At 40.9% G+C, this 23,599-nt stretch overlaps 1 protein-coding gene across 3 annotated transcripts in view; it reads right to left on the bottom strand.

The window, feature by feature from the left end:
• LOC140727945 (RCC1 and BTB domain-containing protein 2-like) overlaps positions 1-23,599 on the bottom strand; it is a 109,734-nt gene that overhangs the window by 62,923 nt on the left and 23,212 nt on the right. For all 3 annotated transcript variants that reach the window (XM_073045947.1, XM_073045949.1, XM_073045948.1), the window contains exons 4-5: positions 21,056-21,222; positions 17,729-17,887 (exon numbers count right to left, since the gene is read on the bottom strand). In XM_073045947.1, the coding sequence (XP_072902048.1) occupies positions 17,729-17,887; positions 21,056-21,222 (326 nt within the window). The remainder of the gene's footprint in view (positions 1-17,728; positions 17,888-21,055; positions 21,223-23,599) is intronic.

Here is a 23,599-nt window from a genome sequence, read left to right as displayed (position 1 = left end):
ATCACACCAGACAAGACCCAAGGTGCAGAGTGTACGCTGAAACCATCCAGTACATAGTAGCAGAGAAAAGATGGAGGCAGGGACAGCATTCACTGAATGGCACAACCAGGATGCAGGGATTGTGTACAGGAACCTGCACCGAGTGTGGTTCGGACACTCCCCAGTCCAAATGGGAAACACTCAAAATGCAGACACTGATCAGCAGGTACTGGCCAACCAAACAGACACAGTAATACTGGACAAGGAACAAAGAAAGCAATAGTAATCAACGTGGCAATCCCGAATGACGGCAACATCAGGAAGAAAGAAGCTGGAGAATACCAGGACTTGAAGAGCAGGCAGAAACTATGTGGAAAGTTAAAGCCAGAGTAATCCTGGTGGTGAGAGGAACATGTGGAGCTGTGACACCTGGACTGGGACAGTGGCTCCAAAAAAATGCTAGGAACATCATCTGAGATCTTGGCCCAGAAGAGCACACTACTAGAAACAGCACGTATACTGCACTGAACTCTTAAGCTCCCAAGCTTGAGGGAAAAATACACATACACACCACCCATAAGGGTGAGAGAAAAAAATATATAACAGTTAAATTACAGTAAGTAATGCAAAAAAAGAAATTTAAAAAAAGTAATGCGGTAGTGTTCATGGGTTCAGTGTCCATTTACAAATCAGATGACAGAGGGGAAGAAGCTGTGTGTCATCAGGCTTCTGTATCTCCTTTCCTATGGTAACAATGAGAAGAGGGCATGTCCTTGGTGGGGGTCCTTAGTGATGGACACTGCCTTTCTGAGGTCAGTTCCTCCAGCATTTTGTGTGTTGCTCCTTGAAGATGTCTTGGAGACTATGCCTTTTATTAACCAAAGCGGGGCTGCAGGAACAGTAAGGTTATTCTAGACACAAACAAGTGATTATTCAAGAGATATTTAAGAACTGTATAGAACACTAGTCAGATGACAGTTCACAATTTTGGTCACAATACATGATTTTCAGCTGTTGAGATTCAGCTGTGGTGCAATGTATTGCCCTGCTCCCCAACAGAAGATACTGTTACTTTTTTATATTAAGGACTTGGACTCGGGTGTAGACACAGTAATTCCTAAATCTGTAGGCAATGGCCTGGTAAAGGTTTCACTGCTAATGTGATGGTTAGGTTACGGTTAGAGATGACGGGAGCTTTGGAATGTGGGGCGCGTTTTTTTTTGTGTGCCTGATGCCAGTGTCAGCTGGGGTCTTGGTTTGGTGGAAGATGAAGAGAGAAGGTGTTGGAGAGAACCAGTCGTAGGATTCAGCCTGTTGGGGGACCGTGATCGATGGAGAAAGCAGTGATCCACTGAGGAAAGGTGAGCATGAGTTTCAGTAGAGCTGAGCTCTAACTTGTGCACATTTGACTGTTTAATTGTAATGGGCCCCCTTTTGCTTTTTTTCTTTCTTTTCTTTACTAACCCTTTAATTTAGTAAACATTCATAAATATAATTCCTTTAATCGTATGCAGCGTGCTGTCTGTTAATTCTTGGCACCGAGTTATAACCAGGTAGGAAATTACACAGCATTCACAAAACTGAATTTGGGGTGGGACAGCCATCCCAATCTCAGAGATTTGGCAAGACCAGAGTGTGTATTCCCTAGGTGTATGCAGCCCGAGGAAAGCGGGGTTTCATTGTGGTGGTGTCGTCCCGGATCGATTTTGTTGGAAGCTGTGTGATTGCCCTGAGCACTGATCCAGTGAGTTGTGTGTTTAAGCCTGTGTTAAACTATTGTTCAGTAAAGAGATTAAAATGTGTGGTTACGGATGCTGCAGGTGTTGAGCAGTGATGCAAATCCATGGGATTACTGGTAATGAATGCATGTGTATTGAGTGGGATAAAAATTCGTAGCCCCAATGAATTGTTAATTTGGACTCTTGAGTACCGTTAAAGCTGTAGGAACAGTTATGATCATAGAGTGGAGGTGTGCCAAAATGGCGGGCAACGACTTTGTTTTAGACCAGACTAGCACTGACATAATGGCAGTTGAACTGCCTGGTACTATTGGGGCCCCTGGAGAGGGGGAGCGTGGACTGTCCATACGTTCCAGGAGGAGGGGAGTGTAGGCAAGACTGCCAAATTGGAAGCAGAGTTTCCCGTAGCTGGGGGCAGAGATTTCAAAGGCAAGTTGCTCTCATTCCTGTGGAGTGAGGGGAAGGAGTGGTCTGATTTAGAAGGTTTAATGAGTCCTCCTGCGAGGGGTAAGCATTCTGAATTGGCATCGGGCCCTTGTCTCCCTAGCAAAGTCCCAGTTATTGTAGACTCAGGAGGTTCTCGGGGAAGGGGTCAATGAGACTTGGTGGAGCAGACCTCTCAGATGATGGTTGAGTGGCAGTGCTGTGATGACGTGAAAAGACAGCAACTGATAGAGAGTCCGAGAGGTCTGGCTGCTGACGTAGTGGTGAGATCCTGAAAGACACAGAACCCTTTGGCTACTTCTGCAAGCTACATGTGAGTGCTAGAAAATGTTTTTGGCGGGAAGCCCAATGGAACTTATGATGGGGTTTCAGGAGAAGGGGGAGAAACATTTCTCGGCTAGAGAGACAGCTGAGTTGCTTGCGGCGTAGAGGGAACATTCAAACACCTGAGGTGAATCAGTTAAGAATGGACCAAGTAGTGAAAGCTGCTACTTGGACATGATTGCTTGGGGTTTCCAAACGTCTCAAAAAGATGAGCTCTCTCACCCTCGTCTGTTGAGCTGATCAGAGAGAAGGAGAGTGCAATGAAGGCACAGGAGGCTCTGTCAGCAGGGTACAGCCCTTGGGAGTAGCCCCCTTTGCTGAAGTGTCTCCTGAAAGCCCACCCCCGGGGGTGGTAAAGGAGCTCATGGCAGAGTTTAGAACTGAGATGTCTCGGTTGTTATCGGTCAGTACGGCCGCCCTACATGAAAAGCCGACACGTAGGGGGTGGATAAAGCAGAGGGCTACTAATGAACAGGGTTCCGTGAGAAGGGGAGCAACTGGTACTGTCTGCTGTAACTATGGGGAAGACGGACACTTCAGGCAGGAGTGTGAAGACCGGGAAAGCCTTCGGAAAGTGAGCCCCTGGGTAGCTACGCGGTGAGAAATGCCAGGAACTTAGAAGAGACCCAGCGAGGGAACGGCATGGCATCTCCGTGGAACATGCTCCCAGCAATATATCAAAGAACACCCTAAAGAAAAAACCCTATTCCTGAAGGCTTAGTGGGGCCAAGCTCCAGTGTATCGCTACAGATCGAGGGTATTTATGCTAGAGTCATACTTGACACAGGCTCTCAGGTTCCTTTTATAACCAGGAATGACACATTCACCACTGACGCCACTCAGTGCGCTAAAGATCCGGGATCTTAGTATGGATGACTCCCTGTATGATGGTTACTTGTTGTTGAAGCTGGAGTTTTCAGAGACAGATGTGAGAGTAACTGAGGTCTTTGATACACTGCTGTTGGTCTGCCTGGACACGCTCGAGAAGGGTGAAGAATCAATTCTTGTGGGAACAAATACTCCTATTGTGAGGAGGCTAGTGGAAGCCTGCAAGGAGAAAGTTGGAGAGAGCTTTCTGAAAATATTGTCCGTTCACTCTGTGTTCCGAGCTGCTTTTGAGGGAGTGCATGGCTTAGACGAGGGACTGTTTGGTACACCCAGTCCAAACCAGTCGTGCTATGGTCTGGGGAAGTAGCTAGAGTGACAGGAAACCCCAAATTTCCCGGAATTTCTGATGCTGAGACCCTCTTGGTGGATACTCCGGAAGACCACGAAGAGGAGTCACGCTGATCTGCTGGTGGTGCAGTGGCATCAGCGCCGGACTCCGGAGCAAAGGCTCCCGAGTTCCAACCCAGTCGGCACCCGGGCTTTCCATCCATGCCGGGTTGAGCTAGCCTCTCGGCCTCGAGTCAGGAATGTTCATACCGTGACTTGGTTAATCCGAAAAGAGACCAATCCTGACACTACGTGCTAGACAAGAATGGCCGACTGTCTGGTGTGACAAGTTATGAAATGAAATGACCTGCTGGGATACTGGTGAGGCCCGAACTGCAGAAGCCCTCAGTTGCACAGGATGACAGACAGTGCTGGGAACACTTTGGAGAGGGAGGTGACTCTCAGGCAGGGGGATGCCACTGGCACATCTCTTCCCGGTGACAGTAATATCTAGAGTCCCTGTGAGACAAGCCGGGGAGAAACTCTCTTCAAAAAAAGGGAAATTGACTGCTGAGTCATTCAACTTTGGGGACTCACCAGTACCTGCGGGTTGAAAGAGGAGGTTGATACAGAAGATGAAGAAGCTGGAAGATGTCCTTTCTACTGACAAGTTTGATGTGGGTTGTTCCAAGAGCACTTGCCATACCATCCGGGTGACAGAGGGCACCCCGTTCAGAGAACGGTCACGGCAAACGGCGCCCGCAGAGGTGGAAGAAGTTCGGCAGCATGTGTAGAAGCTGAAGGAAGCTGGGATCATCACCGAGTCCAGAAGCCCTTACACGTCTCCAATAGTAGTGGCCAGGAAAAAGAATGGGAAGGTACAGATGTGTGTGGACTATCCGACTCTGAACAGGCATATATTCCCTGACCAGTATATGGTCCCGAAAACTGAGGACATATTGGCCTGCCTCTGTGGTGCAAAGTGGTTCAGTGTGCTGGACTTGAGGAGTAGGTATTATCAGATCCCCATGAGTGAGGCTGACAAAGACGTCATTCATATGTCCACTAGAATTCCCCCAGTTGAAAGGATGTCCCAGAGCATATCGGGAGCCCCAGCAACTTTCCAGTGTGTCATGGAGAGATGAACTTGCCTGAGGTGTTGGTGTACCTGGATGATTTCAGTGTTCAGGTCCACCTTGGAGGAACATGAAGCAAGGCTACTGAAGGTGCTGAGACTATGTTGGGCACATAGTCTCATGGTATGGAGTAGCTACGGATCCATCTGAGATACAGGTGGTGACCACATGGCCAAGGCCCCAGACTGTGAGCGCTTTGCACTCGTTCCTTGGATTCTGTGGGTACTATCGGAGGTTCGTGAAGGACGACACTCAAGTGAGTCCCCTTTTACATCAACTTCTGTGCAGTTACCCTTCCTTGGGGAAGAAAGGGAGGACAAAAGGAGAGGATGGTAAAGATTATCCTAGCCCTTTTGAGACTTTTGGAGCAAGATGTGATGCAAAATGTGAAGAGACCATTCAGTGGCTGAAGGAGCTGCTGATGAAAGTGTATGTGCTGACTTTGGCAGACCACCGACTGCCGTTATGTACTGCTTACAGATGCCAGCAGAGAGTTCTGCATCAGGATCAGGGCAAAGGTTTGAGACCTGTCACATTTGTCAGCTGTAGTCTGTCACCCTCGGAGCGAAACTACCCCACGCACAAATTCGAGCTCCTAACATTGAATTGGGCTGTGGTGGATAAACTAATTGACTATCAATATGATACCAAGTTCGAGGTGAGGATGGACAACAACCCATTAACTTATATCCTGACCTTGGTGAAATGGGATGCCACAGGCCATCGGTGGTTGGCTGCATTGTCTGCCTATGATTTCAGCCTGAAGTAGGAACACTGATGCCGATACGTTGCCCCAATGTGCACATAAGGGGCTGGACACTGACGGAGAGTGGGAGAGCGTTCCTGCCCCTGAAGTCAAAGCCATGTACCAGTTTTCCACCACAGGGAAGGCAGAGGAAAGGCAAGGGCTGAATCAAGTGGTAGATCATTTGGGAGCTTCTGATGGTGCCGTTCCACAAGCTTACTGCAACCTGACCACTCTGAAGACAAAGCAGTTGCTGGAATTGATCCCTGGGAAGTGGCTGCTGCTCAGTGAGATGACCCGCGCATAAGTGCCTTTTGGTCAACGGTTGTGAAAGGGGACATGGCCAAAGAGGGCAAGATGAAACACTCCAGGTACTGAGAGAATGGCCCCGACTGGAACTGAAGAACCAGGTTCTATACTGGGTCACGTCGCCTCCGGACTGGCCTCGGTATTTCTAACTGGTTCTGCCCGAGGACCATCTGAGGATTGGGTTGAAGCCACTTCATGATGATTTTGGTCATTTGGGGGTTGACAAGACCTGTGGATTGGTCAGAGATTAGTTCTACTGGACCCGAGAGAAGCCAAAGGTTGAAGAGTACTGCCAGTCGTGCATTTGATGTATATGGCGGAAGACGCTGGCTATGAGAGCCACTCCACTGTCCCACTTGCAGAGTGTGGGGCCACTTGGGCTGGTGTGTATGGATTTCCTATCAATAGAGCCAGATGCCAGGAATCTTGGTTATTACGGATCACTACACCACATGTGCGCAAGCCTTTCGTACCAAGGATCAGAGGGCGTCCACCGTGGCCAAAGTGTTATGGGAGAAGTATTTCATTCATTATGTCTCCCTAGGCAGATACATAGCAATCAGGGATGGGATTTCAAGAGAAGACTCATATATGCTTGGAGTCGAGAAGTCGAGGACTACGCCCTAAAACCCAGAGGATGATTCCCAACCTGAGAGGTTCAACTGGACATTGCTAGACATGCTTGGAACATTGGAGATCATAAAAAGAACAAGCGGAGTCCACACATTGGACATCTGGGGGGGACGTCACATGATGATGTAGGATCGAGACGTGGAAATCCGGCTCTCCCGTAAAAAAATCAGTAAATTAATGATTAAGTGAAGAAAAGTTAGTAAATACTTTCTAAAAGTTACTTATAAGCTACTCAGGATTGTTCCAAAATATGTCTCATAAGCAGAAGCAGAAGAAAACTACTACCTTGAAGACTGCACAAGTTGGAAAAGAATCGGGGCCCGGCGCCACAAAAGAGCCGCGGGCTCAAATACATCTTACCTCCGGCGATACAGAACAGGAAACAGCGGTAACATCAACCGTCTCCAAAGAAAAAGAGCAACAAGAATTGCGCATGCGTGAAGGAAGGGGCATGCGCAAACACGAGCAACCCGAACTACAAATCCCAGCTACAATCGGAACTGAAAGTGAAAGTGAATCTGAGGCAGATTCCCAGATGAAGATGAAGGTAAAAGTTTTTCTGGAGATATCGGAAAAACTTTGGTGCAAATAATGCATGAATTAAAAGCAGTAAAAATAATAAAAAATATATTAAAAATATGAAGATTATGTTCAACAAAATGATGAAAAAACGGGACAAAATGGATAAGAAAATTAAAGACTTGGAAGAAACAATGGGAGACATCGTTGAAAGAATGAATAAAATGGAAGACAATATTTCTGCCTGGACATCAGAAAGAAAACAGTTGTTGGAAAAAGTGGATGTGCATGAAAATTTTAGTAGACGAAATAATATTAAGATTGTTGGACTTAAAGAAGGTATAGAGGGAGAGGATCCAATACATTTTTTTCAAAAATGGATCCTGGAAAATTTGGAAATGGAAGAAGGAACTCAGTTAATTGAAATTGAAAGGGCTCACAGAGCCTTAAGACCAAGACCTCAAGTTGATCAAAACCCACGATCAATCTTGATAAGATGCTTAAGATATCAAGATAAAGAAAAGATCCTGAAGGCAGCTGCCGAACGTGCCAGAAAGAGAAACGGGCCATTGATGATAGAAGGGAAAACAGTTCTTTTCTATCCTGATATAAGTTATGGCCTTTTGAAGAGGCAGAAGGAATTTAACCCAGCGAAAAAAGTTTTATGGGAAAAAGGCTATAAATTTATATTGCGTCACCCGGCAACCCTGATAATTTTTTTGGATGACAGAAAAAGAAGATTTTTTACTGATTATCGGGATGCAGAAGAGTTTGCACAAAAACTTGCAAATATTCGCTAACCACAGCCAAAGATTTAAAAGTGAAACGGATTAAAGATGAAGACAGGGACAGTGAATGGAATTGATGGACATTTAAGGACAAAAGAATATTTAAATATATTCTTAATTATATGATACAGGGGTAGAAAGGTAAAAATTTGAGAAATATTAATTGAGAGTAGTGACATTTTTTTCTTCTTCTCGTATATATACATTTTTATGTAACGGGGCAGCTGGGGGAACTTCGGATCGATTGCTACGGGATTCACGTATGTAATCATGGCGATTGCCATGACCCGTACAACGGAGGGGGTAACGTTGTGTTTTTTCTTATCCACAGCATTAGTAGAGGGGTATTTTGTTATTTTTTTCTTTATAATCTATTTTTCTTCTATCTTTCTTTCTTTGCCTGGATGATCGGCGGGGGGGGGGGGAGGTGGAGACACATAGCAACATGGAGAATTTTAAAAAGATTCCCCAAGGTACTATGAAAGTTGAAAGATTAGGTATTATTATAGGTTGGGAGTAACCCTATTAAAAATAATGACTAATTTACTGAATTTTTAAAGTTTTAATGTTAATGGGCTTAATGGACCGGTGAAAAGAAAAAGAATTTTAACATACATTAAGAAAATGAAAATAGATATAACTTTTTTTTTTTACAAGAAACACACTTAACAGAGATAGAACATCAGAAATTAAAAAGAGATTGGGTCGGAAATGTTATTGCAGCTTCATTTAATTCAAAGGTGAGGGGAGTTGCAATTTTGGTTAATAAAACTTTACCAATTAAAATACAAAATGTATTAATTGATTCGGCGGGGAGATATGTAATTATACATTGTCAAATTTTTTCAGAACTATGGACTCTTATGAATATTTATTCACCAAATGAAAATGATGTAAAATTTATACAAGAGGCCTTTTTGAATTTGGCTGACGCACATGACAAAATATTAGTAGGTGGAGATTTTAACTTTTGTCTAGACCCAGTTTTAGATAAATCGACAAAAGTTGTTACAAAATCAAAAGTAACAAAATTAACTTTATCATTGATGAAAGATTTAAATTTGATTGATATATGGAGAAGAATTAATCCAAAGAGATTACTCATTTTATTCAAATAGACATAAAACTTATTCAAGGATAGATTTTTTCCTATTATCAACGAATATTCAAGACAGAGTGAAAAATATGGAATATAAAGCAAGAATATTGTCAGATCATTCTCCCTTGATAATGACAATGATAATGATGGATAAAGAGGAATCAATTTACAGATGGAGATTTAAATCAATATTATTAAAACGTCAAGATTTTTGTGATTTTATGAAAAAGCAGATTCAGTTTTTTTTAAGATACAAATTCACATTCAGTTGATGATAAATTTATATTGTGGGAAGCAATGAAGGCATATTTGAGAGGCCAGATAATAAGTTATACTTCTAAAATTAAGAAGGAATATATGGTAGAAATAGATCAATTGGAAAAAGAGATTACAAAATTAGAAAAAGAATCTCAAAGATATATGACAGAAGAAAAACGAAGACAACTTGTTAACAAGAAGTTACAATATAATACACTTCAGACATATCGAACAGAAAAAGCAATTATGAGAACTAAACAGAGATATTACGAACTAGTTAAAAACAGACCAGACTTCCAAAACGATAAATGCAATTAGAACAAGTAATAAAATTACTTATAAACCTTTAGAAATTAATGAAACTTTTAAGAATTTTTATTCTGAGCTGTATCAATCAGAATCACAAAATGATAATGTCGAGATAGAAAGGTTTTTAATCACAAATAACTCTTCCAAAATTGGATTCGGAAGAACGGAAGGGATTAGATTTGCCTTTTACATTAAAAGAGGTTGAAGAAGCTCTAGGATCACTTCAGAGTAATAAATCCCCAGGAGAAGATGGTTTTCCACCCGAATTTTACAAAAAGTTTAAAGATTTACTAATACCTCCTTTTATGGAGTTAATACACCAAGCGGAAAGAACGCATAAACTTCCAGAATCTTTTTTGACAGCTATTTTAACAGTATTGCCAAAAAAAGATAGAGATCTTTTAAAGCCCACATCATATAGACCTATTTCTTTGTTAAACACCGATTATAAAATAATAGCAAAAATTTTATCTAGTAGATTATCTAAATACTCACCAAAATTAATACATATGGATCAAACAGGATTTATCAAAAATAGATAATCAGCAGATAATGTAACCCAGTTACTTTTGGCACAAAAGAGGGAGGAAATGAGTGTGGCAGTTGCTTTAGATGCAGAAAAAGCATTTGATAGATTGGAATGGGATTTTTTTATTTAAGGTATTGGAAAAATATGGATTAGGAGTATCCTTTATAAATGGATTAAAACCTTAAATACTAATCCCAAAGCTAAAGTAGTGACAAATGGTCAAATTTCAACATCATTTCAGTTAACAAGGTCAACTAGACAAGGTTGTCAATTATCACCTGCTTTATTTGTGTTGGCGATAGAACCATTAGCTGAATTAATTAGAACAGACCCAGATATCAAGGGTTTCAGAGTTAACCAGGAGGAATACAAGATTAACTTATTTGCTGACGATGTTCTGCTTTATTTAACAAACCCATTGTATTCGCTACGTAAATTATCTAAGGTAATTTATGGAATAAGATTATCTTCTAGATTGGAAGAATATGGGAAAATATCAGGCTAAAAAATAAATTGGTATAAAAGTGAAATTCTACCTCTTACTAAAGGAGATTATAGTCAATGCCGATTAATAACTCAATTTAGATTACCGATAAATGGTATAAAATTTTTAGGTATAAGAGTTGATAATGATATAAAGAATTTATATAAATTAAATTATTTACCATTATTGAAAAAAATTCAAGAAGATCTTGATAAATGGATTATGTTACCAATAACATTAGTAGGCAGAGTAAATGCTGTAAAAATGAATATATTCCCTAGATTACAATATTTATTCCAAACACTACCCCAGAAGATTTTTCAAGAGTTAAATAAATGTGTGAGGAAGTTCCTTTGGAAAGGTAAGATGTCAAGAATATCGTTGGAAAAATTGACATGGAAATTTGATCTAGGAGGGTTACAACTTCCAAACTTTAAGAATTATTATAAAGCAAATCAACTTAGATTTATTGCATCTTTTTTTGATGAAGATAAACCAGCATGGATTAGAATAGAACTAGATAAAATAGGAGAAAATATACCAGAAGATTTTATATATAAGTGGGAATCTAAATGGATACGGGAAAAGAAAGAATCTCCTATATTAAAACATTTGATTGATTTATGGAATAAGATAAATGTTGACGATGAGATAAGGACATCTTTATTAGCAAAGAGACCTTTAATTCAAAATAAACTTATTCCTTTTACAATGGATAACCAACTTTCATACAACTGGTTTCAAAAAGGGATTAGATATACAGGAGACTGTTTGGAAGGAGGTATATTAATGTCATTTGATCAATTAAATAATAAATACAAAATATCAAACACTCTTTTTTGTTATTTTCAATTAAGGGCTTATTTAAGAGATAAACTGGGTCAAACAATGTTATTGCCGAAACCTAATGAAATAGAAACTTTAATTCAAAAAGGAAAAATTTTAAAAATTATTTCTTGTATGTATAGTTGGATTCAAAAACAGGCAATTAAACACAGAATTCATAAGTCAAGACAAAAACGGGAAACTGACTTGAATATTAAAATTGAAGAAACAAGTTGGTCAAGACTATGTCTTGATAGTATGACAAATACAAATGTCCAGTTAAGATTAGTGCAATATAATTTTTTACATCAATTATATATTACACCACAAAAAATAAATAAATTAAACCCAAATTTATCTGATCAATGCTTCCGATGTAATCAAGAAATTGGTACTTTTTTACATTCTACTTGGTCTTGTTTTAAAATTCCACCTTTTTGGACAAATTTAAGAGTTTTACTGGAACAAATTATTGGAACACAACTTCCACATAACCCAATATTATTTTTACTAGGTGATATTGAAGGGATAAAACTGAAACCCAAATTGAATAAATATCAGAAAGAATTCATAAAAATTGTATTGGCAGTAGCCAAAAAGACTATTGCAGTTACTTGGAAATCGGATTCATACTTAAGTAGAGATCGTTGGAAGAACAAAATCTTTAGCTGTATTCCATTTGAAAAAATTACTTATAATTTAAGAGATAAATATGAAACATTTCTGAAAATTTGGCGCCCTTATTTACAAAAGACAGGATTAAATATATAGGTGCTCCGAAGATAAAATTACTGGTTATTTGGGGAAAGAAATAAATATATATACTAAAGCTATTATGAACTCCATGGAGCATGTGGGGGTCTTCTGATATCCAGGCATTCTTTCTTTCTTTCTTTTTTACTTTCTTTTTTTTTCTTTCTTTCTATAGGGATATGTTGGGGGGAGGGGTTAAGGGGAGGGGGAAGGGTTGATAATTTTTTTCCTTTCCTTCTGTAATCATTGAAAACTCAATAAAAAAATTTTTTTTTTTAACATATTGGACATCTGGTCCACTGCTACAACTGTACATGAAATGAAGCTACTGGGTACTCACTATATTATCTGATGTCTGGGCGTGAAGCGAGGTTGACCAGTGACCTCTGTTTTGAGACTGGCGAGGAAGACCTACCACCAAAGATTTATCTGAAATATGCATCTGATATGAGAAGGAAACAGCAAAAGGCTTATTAACTAGCTGAGGTCTCGGCTACCAAGCAGAATCAAGGAAATAAGAGGAGGTACGATCAAAAGTTTAGGTTCCCTCAACTAATGCCCGGAGACTGAGTCCTCATAAAGAGTCTGGGGCTACCTGGAAAGTATAAGATGGCCGACTGCTGGGTGGCTACGCACTACGTAGTAGAGAGCTGGATACCAAATGTACCAGTTCTCCGGGTGAAATCAGAGGATGGGAAAGGACCTATCAAGATTCTCCATCAGAACCACCTTCTACTCTGGGACAAGAGGTGCATGTTGACCCAGAGCCTGACCTGGACCCCACTCCTAGTAAGAGAAGAACTGACAAGCAGCGGAAAGGGCTGAACCAAACATAACCACTGAATGTGATACGGACTCACAGGATGAGGAAATGGGGGCATGGTATATGCTGCCCTTTGCAAACTCCCCAATAACTGACTTAGAGATTTCTCGCCCTTCACACACTGAGACGGGTGAAATGGGGAGAACTAGCAGTGGATAGGCAGGTTTGTGATTAGAAAATGATGGGAGGCTGGTCTCTAAAATAACTGGGCATGAAGCTGATCTCAGCCCAGTAACGAGGGGATCTATGTTTGTTGGGAGGGTCCTCCCCATGAAGACAGTAAGAGCCCAGGGAGTGTCTGAAGCTGAAGAGCTGGATGATGTGGTAAGGAGATCTCAAAGAGTCAGGAAACTGGCTTGTCACACTTGGGGAACAGAGTGTGACACCAATCCCCTCTGGTGAGGTATGTCACTGCCACTTACACCTGGCTTGGAGGTTCCAATCTCACAAAATTTCTGTGACGGGGTGAAAGTCATGAGGTCATGACTAATTTTGGTGGGGGGGGGGGGGAAAGAGTGTAATGGCCTGGTAAAGGTTTCACTGCTAATGTAATGGTCTCTCTGTAGAAAGAGTGTTTGGGTTATGGCTAGAGATGACAGGTGCTTTGGAATATGAACAGGTTTTTTTTGTGACCTGGGGTCTTGGTGACGGAAGATGAAGAGAGAGGACGCTGGAGAGAACCGGTTGTAGGATTCGACCCAGTGGGGGAGCGTGATTCGATGGAGCAAGGTGCAGGGGTCTACTGAGGATCGGTGGATATGACTTTTGGAAGAGGTGAGCTCCAACTTGTGCATATTTGACTGTTTAATTATAATGGGCCCTTTTTGTTCTTTTCTTTACTAACCCTTTAGTTTAGATTCATAAATATAATTCCTTTAATCGTATGCTGTCTGTTATTTCTTGGCACTGAGTTGTAACAGGGTAGCAAGTTACACAGTATCCACACTAACTGGGGTTTGGGGTGGGAGAGCAGTCTCAATCTCACAGATTGGCGGGACCGGAGTGTGTATTCCTTAGACATATGCAACCCAAGAAAATGTAGATGCACAAAACTTGAAAGACGGATGAACTTTAAGAACAATAAGAGACTTCAAGAGGATATTGATAGTCTGATGATAAGTTAATTTATATACTGTATCTGTCAAAACAACTTGTAAAGTGATACATTTTGGGAAGAGAAGGGAGAGCAATATAAAGAAGAGGGTATATATACACACACACACACATGAACAGAGAGATCTGTAGTAAATGTGCATAAATTGCTGAAGTTACCAAATCCAATTAAGGCAATTAAGACATAAGGGATATGGTCTTTATAAAAACAGGCAGAGAATAGCACAGAATTCATGAATCTTTAGAAGAGGCTGTTTCAGCCACAACTGAGTATGTTCACTTTCAGGCACCACAATCATGTGAAGAAACTTCATAGGTTTCTTCCAGGGACTTCAGTTGCAAGAAGTTAATTCTCCTCTTTCAGTTACATAAGACTGAAAGAAGTTAAGATCATGAAGACTAGATAGAGGAGAATGAGGAAAAACTGTTCCCACTAATAGAAGAATCAAGAACAGAGGATTATATAATGACAGAAACAAGTAAGAGAACCAAAAGTGACACAAAGATAACTTTTTCTCAAGCAGTGCATGACCTGCATTCCAGAACTGGAAAGCACTGCCTGAGAGATAGTGGAGGAAAAGTCAATCAGCCACTAAAGAGAAGTTGTCCCCATACACTTTTAACCCCCATCAAGAGGGACTTAAAGCTCTATGTTTCTTTCTGAACAAAAGACCCAATCAGTTCCCTCCAACACCACCCTTCCCCCCACCCAGCAGAACTGGTCCTCACCCTCAACTATTTCTCCTTTGGCTCCTCACAATGTTTCCAAACTTAAGAGCTGGCCACGGGCACTTGCATAGACTCAAGCTCTGCCTGCCTTTTCATCGGTTACACAGAACAGTCCATGTCCAACCCTTCCCTGGTAAAGCTCCCCAACTCTTCCTCCACTACACTGATGATTGCATTGGTGCTGCTTCATGCAGAGCTTGTCAATTTCGACTTTGCCCCCAACTTCTATCCTCCTCTTAAATTCACTTGGTCCATTTCCGTCACCTCCTTCCCCTTTCTCTATCTCTGTCTCCACCTCTGGAGACAAACTGTCCACCAGCAACTTTTATAAACCTGATGATTCCCATGGCTACCTTGACTATAACTTTTCCCACCCTGTCTCCCATAAAAATGCCGTTCCCTTTTCCCAGTTCCTTTCTCTCTGCTGTATTTGTTCCCAGAGTGAGGCTTTCCTTTCCAGGACACCTTCTCACCACCTTAACAGGAACTGAATTCCTCATCATCACATGAGCCACAAGCCTCCACATCCAACACATAATTTTCCGCAACTTCCATCATCTTCAACGGGATCCTACCACCAAATACATTTTGACACACTCTCCACAGAGATCACATCCTTCGTGATTCCCTTGTGAATTCATCCCTCCCCACTAATCTCCCTCCCAGCACATATCCCTACAAGTGACAGAAATGCTACACCTGCCCACTCACCTCCTCCCTTAAGTCCATTCAGGCCCCCAAACAATCTTTCCAGGTGAGGCAACACTTCAGCTGCAAATCTGTTGGGATTGTCTATTGTATCTGGTGCTCCTGATGCAGCCTTCTCTGCATTGATGAGACCAGACATAAATAGGGGGGCCATTTTGTCGAGCACCTACTCCATCCCCCAAAAGTGGAATCTTCCAGTGGGCAACCATTTTAATTCCTATCCCCATTCCTGTTCTGACATGTTGATCCACGGCCTCCTCTTTTACCACAATGAGGCCATGCTCAGGGGGAAAGCAGCAACACCTCAGATTCCATCTAGATAGCCCCCAACCTGATGGCATGAGCATCGATTTCTCCTTCCAGTAATTTTTCCCCTCCCCCTTCCCTCTTCTTCTGTTCCCACTCTGGCCTCTTACCTCTTCTCATGTGCCTCTCACCTCCCCTGGTGCCCCGCCTTCTTCCCTTTCTCCCATTGGTTCACTCTCCTCTCCTATCAGCCCTTGACCTTTCCCACCCACCCGGTCTCACCTATCACCCTCTAGCTCGTCCTCCTTCCCCTCCCCCCAACCTTTTTATTCTGGCATCTTCCCCCTTCCTTTCCAGTTCTGATGAAGGGTCTCAGCCCCAAGCATCGACTGTTTATTCATTTCCACGGACGCTGCCTGACCTGCTGAGTTCCTCCAGCATTTTGTGTGTGTGTTGCACTAAAAAGGAAGCTAGTTAAGTACAGAAGAAGAAAAAATATATAGCGAGAGCTATGGGAAGAGGGTAGAACAATAAAAATAATTAAAAGGTTTTCACACAGATAGTGAGTCAGTGATCAAATGGCTTCCGTCAGTGCTATAACTTTGTGATTTTATGAATGTATGCAGCAAAGTCTATAAAATGACAGTATTCAGCATACATAGAAGTTTCATTATCATAACTCTTGAGTTCAAACAAGATCATTGGAGGGTAAAGATAATCCCCAGTTAATAAGAATTTATGGTGTGATCAATGAGGCTTCACCAGGGGAGTATCTCATGAGACCCATTATATATAATGTGCACACTTTACTATCGCCATTAAGGACCCAGAGTAAACTAATCTCATTGCATAATTTAAGGTACATGTCAAATTGGTTGCACAGAAGTACAGAATTGTTCATCAAGTACCTGAAGTGCTAAAACCTTTTAATAGCCTATCATGTTTAAAAACACAACTAGTTATTACATAGTAGCTAAAAATAAATCAATATTTAGCAGCATAAACTCAGGGATTATCTATCCCCAGAATGTGCGAGGTACGCAACATGCTGCAGGGGAACCATCTGCTTCCTAGTGTAACGGCTACCCAATCAACTGCTTTGCACAACACCACCCATCTAACGGCTACCCAATCAACTGCTTTGCACAACACCACCCATGTAACGGCTACCCAATCAACTGCTTTGCACAACACCACCCATGTAACGGCTACCCAATCAACTGCTTTGCACAACACCACCCATGAAACGGCTACCCAATCAACTGCTTTGCACAACACCACCCATGTAACGGCTACCCAATCAACTGCTTTGCACAACACCACCCATGAAACGGCTACCCAATCAACTGCTTTGCACAACACCACCCATGTAACGGCTACCCAATCAACTGCTTTGCACAACACCACCCATGTAACGGCTACCCAATCAACTGCTTTGCACAACACCACCCATGAAACGGCTACCCAATCAACTGCTTTGCACAACACCACCCATGAAACGGCTACCCAATCAACTGCTTTGCACAACACCACCCATGAAACGGCTACCCAATCAACTGCTTTGCACAACATCACCCATGAAACGGCTACCCAATCAACTGCTTTGCACAACACCACCCATGAAACGGCTACCCAATCAACTGCTTTGCACAACACCACCCATGAAACGGCTACCCAATCAACTGCTTTGCACAACACCACCCATGAAACGGCTACCCAATCAACTGCTTTGCACAACACCACCCATGAAACGGCTACCCAATCAACTGCTTTGCACAACACCACCCATGAAACGGCTACCCAATCAACTGCTTTGCACAACACCACCCATGAAACGGCTACCCAATCAACTGCTTTGCACAACACCACCCATGAAACGGCTACCCAATCAACTGCTTTGCACAACACCACCCATGAAATGTACACTAACCACTGATCTAATGCAACAAAAGACAGCCCTCAGCATAAACATATTCAATCAGAAAAGCTCTACCTATCTGTAACTTATGACAGTATTATCATTTTATATTACCGAATTAAACCATGGAACTTACTTGTGCCATTCACAAGACATTACTTACCTCTCCGTTATCCAAAACTGCCATGGACGATGACTGGCCACAAGCAATAGTAGCCACCAATTTATTCTGTAAGCAACTGGTCACTCTTCGTGGAGTTGGTTGATTGGAAGTTGACCCTGATCCCACCTGTCCACAGTTATTGTAACCCCAGGCATAAACCTATTATGAAATATAAACACATTAGGAAAGAATTTACAGGCGATATACAAAACCAAGGGAGGGTAAATTTTAAACAGATAGCCTAAAGAAAATGGTACAAAAAAGTCTTAAAAATTGCTCTCAACAATGAGGTATATTAAGAGTCAGAGATGAAGTGTTTTTGTATTAGTTCAGCTCATAAAAATAAATTAGGTCATAGACAAAGATTTATTACATTTTAAATAAACCAGAATCTGTTATAATCCCTTAGCAGGTCAGGGAGCATCTGTGGAAAAAAAAAATAAGAGCTTCTATCTGAATTAGCAAATAGTTTTAATTTGCAGACAGGGTGGAGGAGTGGATGGAGAAACCACCAAGGGAAAACAAGTCAAAACTTTCAGAAAAATTCAAGTATGTTCTTTTGATTTGCTTTTCAAATTATCTTTGAATTCACATATACTTCACTTGTACACATGCTGACTGATCTGCTAAGTGCTTTCTGCTCTTACTTCTGATTTCCAAGACCTACAGTTTCAAATTTTTTTTCTCAATTCACTATAAATGCACAATAGCACATGAGGCACATTCATAAACCCACATTTTGATTTTCGTTTTAAATCAGTCCTTCAATTGGTCCTCGTCGTGGTTTGGAGGCTTGTGTGCCTCAATGACCCAGAGAGGGCTGGCTGGTTTCTGCTTTGGCTCTTGGTAGGGTCACACATGTTAGACAGGTCAACGGCAGAGACCAGACCTAGAGTGGCTCACTGGTCCTCCAGGGTTGGGGGTTCTGCTCAAGGTTAACATCCCCGACTGGTCAAGCAAAACCACTGTGGAAATAGTAATAAAGAATCCTTCATAGCTACGTGCCATGATATTCCTGAATCTCCAACCAGGATTGTATGGTCAACAGTAGCGTAAACTGAGAGGAAGCTACTGGCCTGATGAAGGAAGCCCTGTTATAGATACATAAGTAGCACAGTAGGGTAGTATAACACTATTGCAGGGCCAACTGTAAAACTGAGGTTCAACTCCCACCACTGTCTGTAAGGAGTTTGCATGTTCACCCTGTGACAAGTGCTCCAGCTTCCTCCCACATAGGAAAGAACCTGTGAGTTATGGCTAGTACACCATGGGCAAGCTGTGATGGCACCAGAGGCATGGCTACACTGGCAGTCTACCCAGCACAATCGCCACTCACTTGATTTCACGCAAATGACGTATTTCACTGTAGTTTCGAAGTACATGTGATAAATAATGCTTACCTTTAAGATCTTTAATCTTTAAACAAATTGCAAAACGTTCCATTCTGATAATTTAGGTTAAAACTAGATCAAAATAAAATCTCTCTAATGTCCCATTCATGCTTGACAAAAGAAGATTACTGCTATCATACACTTCTGTATTAATGGACCACACATAGTATATTTTGGTCTCCTTCGGTTTTCTGTGTTTTCTTTCTCGCCACCGAATGGTAGGCTGGAGGTGTGGAGTTTGGAGTTTGATGTCCTTGTGGGCAATACATTATTTTTTGTGCGAGGAAGGGGTTGGGGATTTACGGTTGATATTCTTGTTGGTGTTTTTCCATGTGGGGGATCTGATAGTTTTTTTTAATGAGGAAGGGGGCAGGGGGTTTGGGGCTTCTAGATGCCGTTTTCCCGGCGGGCGATCTGTTAGTTTTTGTGCAAGGGAGGGGTGGGGGTCGGGGTTGTGGTTTGCGAGTTTTTGTTTCTTTTTCTTTTCCATGCAAGGTGGCTGATGTCTTTTCTTTCAAAGACATCCATGGTTTTTCTGTATTTCCTGGCTACCTGGAGAAGACGAATCTCAGAGTTGCATTCTGCATCCATACTTTGATAATAAAATGATCTTTGAACATACATTGCTTAAACTGTTTACGAAATAAAAATGCATCACAAGTTAAAGGAAACTATAAAGTGTATCATAGAGTAACATATTCTTAATTAGTTCACTGACTAATTGACCATCTCTGCTGCCACATTGCCACTCTGGTTCTGGAGATAAAAGAGCCAGTTCTCTAGGAAGGTCAGGCTTTTCGGTAACATTCAGAGAATTTTATCAGGCCCTCAATTTTCTTCTAAGTGAGCAGATCATTAAATCAGAAGATGTGAATTCATGAATTCTCTTTCCCAGCAAGTGCAAATGCCTATGCAATCACACAAGCAGCACCAGAACATTTGGATAAAAGGATCAAAATGATACTACCCTTTTTTCAATTTGATTATCTCATTTATTATTGTTGGACAGCATTGGATCTCCGATTATTAGAATGGAAAAAAAATTCATAGCAACTACACCTTCAAATTTTGCACACAACTTTAATTAATATCTGCTTAATCTTTCCTGACATGTAGATAGGAGAATTTAAAGACGTGGTCCTAAACTACACTGAATTGAATAGGGTACAGAATTTAATGCTGCAAGTATTCCCCTCAGTGTCAACAGGAGGAAAAAAGTAACATACAGATATTGAAAGGCCAAGTTAGAGTGGACATGGAGAGGATACTTCCAATGGTGGAAGGAGTCTGGGCCCAGAGGGCACAGCCTCAGAATAGAAGAATATCCCTTTCGAACAGAGCAGGAATTTCTTTAGCCAGAAGGTGGTGAATCTGTGGGATTCTTTGTCACAGTGGAGGCCAAGCTGAGGCTGATAGGGTATTGATTAGCAAGGGTGTCAAAGGTTATGGAGAGAAGCAACAGAATAGGGTTGAGATAGAAAATAAATCAGCCATGATCAAATGGCAGAACAGACATGATGGTCCAAATGGTCTAATTCTGCTGCTAGGCCTCATGGTCTAACACTGGTACAAAATGTAAAGATACTGAAAGGACATGGATAAAGTTCTTAAAAACATTGTAGGAATAGAGAATACTGCATAGATGGAGAGGACTAGGCAAAGAGTAACCAAAACTACTGAGGAAAGAAAACAAAATTTGACTGGTATTCAGATATACATCATTCAGTTGACTGAAAATCTGAAAAATCTATAAGTGCAAATTTTAATGGCTCATGCAAAGGAATGGGCTTAATTGCTGTATCTCATTCAAGGTAATCTTACTTATTTTCAAGTTTGAGAATGGGAATTCTAATCTTGAAAGGATTTCAAAAATTTCCAGTCTAATGGCATATAGAAGTTTATTTCTTAATTAACTCCCAAATCAAATTTTACTCACTTCCCCATCAGAAGTCAATGTCATGGAATGATGGGATCCACAGGCCACCTCGATTACTTTCTTGTTGAGCAGATTGGTAGAAACCTGACATGGAGACAAGCCTTGAGTAGTTGTTCCATTGCCAAGCTGACTGTAACCATTATTTCCCCAGGCATAAACCTCTCCATCTGCAAATCAATAACAGCATATTTCTTTTTAAATTTTTTTTTCCCCCGGTGTTTTGTGGTATTTATTTATGTAACATTCCAAAATAAAAGACTCTTAAAAATATTGTAAACTTTTACTTTGTCTAGACTGAAACATGTTTGGATTTATTTTTCTAATTACAGCATAAGACAAAGAACAACACACTTGAACAAGTTGTAAAGCACATTACACTTACTAACTTCCAGTTATATTAAACACTTTCACAGTTTATTCTGTTCTTTCTTTCTTCTGAGCACTTGTGGGGCCAAACTGCCCTTCTCATTCACTGAGCCCTCTGGCTTAGCTTACGAATATTTAATTGTGTTAGTTATGACACGTCATCATCCCCTCATGTGATGTAGCCTCACTCTTCTAGAGACAGTACTCTTGACAACTTAAGATGAACTTCATGATAACTTGGAAAGATTTAGCACATCCTGTCAAAAAGTTGACCTCAGATAGATGAAAGTCTACTGGTGGTATTAAACATCCATTAATTTTATTTTGGTTCAATCCATTCTCAACCTTAATAGTGAAAAGACTGCTAGCATGATAAGAAGGTAAAGCAACCTGTCGAGGCAAATTGTAAACTTGGTATTTAAGTGAGTGCTGTTGACATCAGACATGTGCAGGAATCTGAAATAGTGTTTGGCATTTACCAAAATCCATCATTTTTTTTTAAATAAAGGAAACAACACATTAACTTTGGAGTCTACAAAATATTGGATGCATCCCAAAGGAAACAATGGAGAAGATCAACACAACTGGTTTGTAAGATGCTCATTGCTCAAGTCAGTTAGCGATAATAATGGAGGATGTCAGCAGGGAGAGGCAATCAGTATTAAGGAAAGAAGGATCTGTCTGGAGGAAGACTGGTGCCAGCAGTAACCAAGTAGAGCTGAGGCCTTTAAATGAAACCAGGTACGAGCGGCTGCTGGTAAAGACCTACAATAATTGTAAGCGTTTAACTTAATTGAAACATTTCTGAAAATTTGGCGCCCTTATTTACAAAAGATAGGATTAAATATATAGGTGCTCCGAAGATAAAATTACTGGTTATTTGGGGAAAGAAATAAATATATATACTAAAGCTATTATGAACTCCATGGAGCATGTGGGGATCTTCCAATATCCAGGCATTCTTTCTTTCTTTCTTTTTTCCTTCTCTTTTTTTTTCTTTCTTTCTATAGGGATATGTTAGGGGGGAGGGGTTAAGGGAGGGGGGGAAGGGTTGATAATTTTTTTTTTCTTTCCTTCTGTAATCATTTGAAAACTCAATAAAAAAGTTTTAAAAATTAACCTGATAATACGTACGCCTTTGAAATGAGGGAGAAAATCTGAGCACTCGGGGAAACCCATGTTATCACGAATGAATTTAAGAAAGATTACTTATCAATGTAATGCAATGGATGGTCAAGCTAGAGTAAGGACACTCATTAGATATGTCAACACCAATATTAAGGTGCAAGATCAGTCATTCACATTCAAACTTGAAGTGAGCACAATATGTTATGTTCTCCTGAAACAAGCCATCAATATAGGGATATTGGAGTTAAAACCAACAAGTCACATGTTATCAATGCATGGAAAAACTGCACTGGTCTGTGGGGATATGGTTCTTGAAGTTGGTGAAACTAAAGAATAAATGTAGTGAAATATGTGTGGCAAAATAAATGTGACCTTGTAGTAAATCACACATACTCTTGTCAATAGTGCCATCCATAAAATGGGTTTAAGGAGGCAAATTATGGTACATTCACTGAAGGGTCAATGGTCACTATTGTGAATTGAAGACTCAGTAAGGGTGAATGGTAGTGTTGACATAATGCACAACACACCACAGATCGCATGAGGTCATGTCAAGGCAGGATGTTCCAGGTTAGAAAAACCATTGAGTCAGATGCTCCTGCTTGCATTGATAAAGTCCTTCTTTAGTTTCTTTTCTTTCTTTTAAGTTTTTTAATCTAGCATATTTTTCTTGTTTCTTTTTAAATTTGACCACACAGGAGTATCTAACAAAAGTGTTTTTATAAAGTCCGAAAATAACTACCCTCATTTAATTTTCCTAAAATACATCTCTCTAAACAATTAATGCTATTATTTTATTTAAAATACATGAAAACAGTTTAACAAAGTGCAAGTCAGCCTCTCTTTCTTGATGTACCATTTTTAATTATCTCTTTAAATCACATCTCTATGTTTTTTGAAGACATCTGCTCGTTCTGAGAGTGCTGTTCCCAATACTTCCCTGTCCTGTGTGTATTCACAGCACCAAACTATCACCCTGTGTCAACCTGTAACTGTTACCTGCTCAGTTGAGGAAAAACACCAGAGACACGAAATTACCTCTGAAACGGT

This window comes from Hemitrygon akajei, chromosome 5, assembly GCF_048418815.1.
Source record: "Hemitrygon akajei chromosome 5, sHemAka1.3, whole genome shotgun sequence".
Lineage (NCBI taxonomy): Eukaryota > Metazoa > Chordata > Chondrichthyes > Myliobatiformes > Dasyatidae > Hemitrygon > Hemitrygon akajei.
This window is presented reverse-complemented; position numbering and strand designations above follow the sequence as displayed.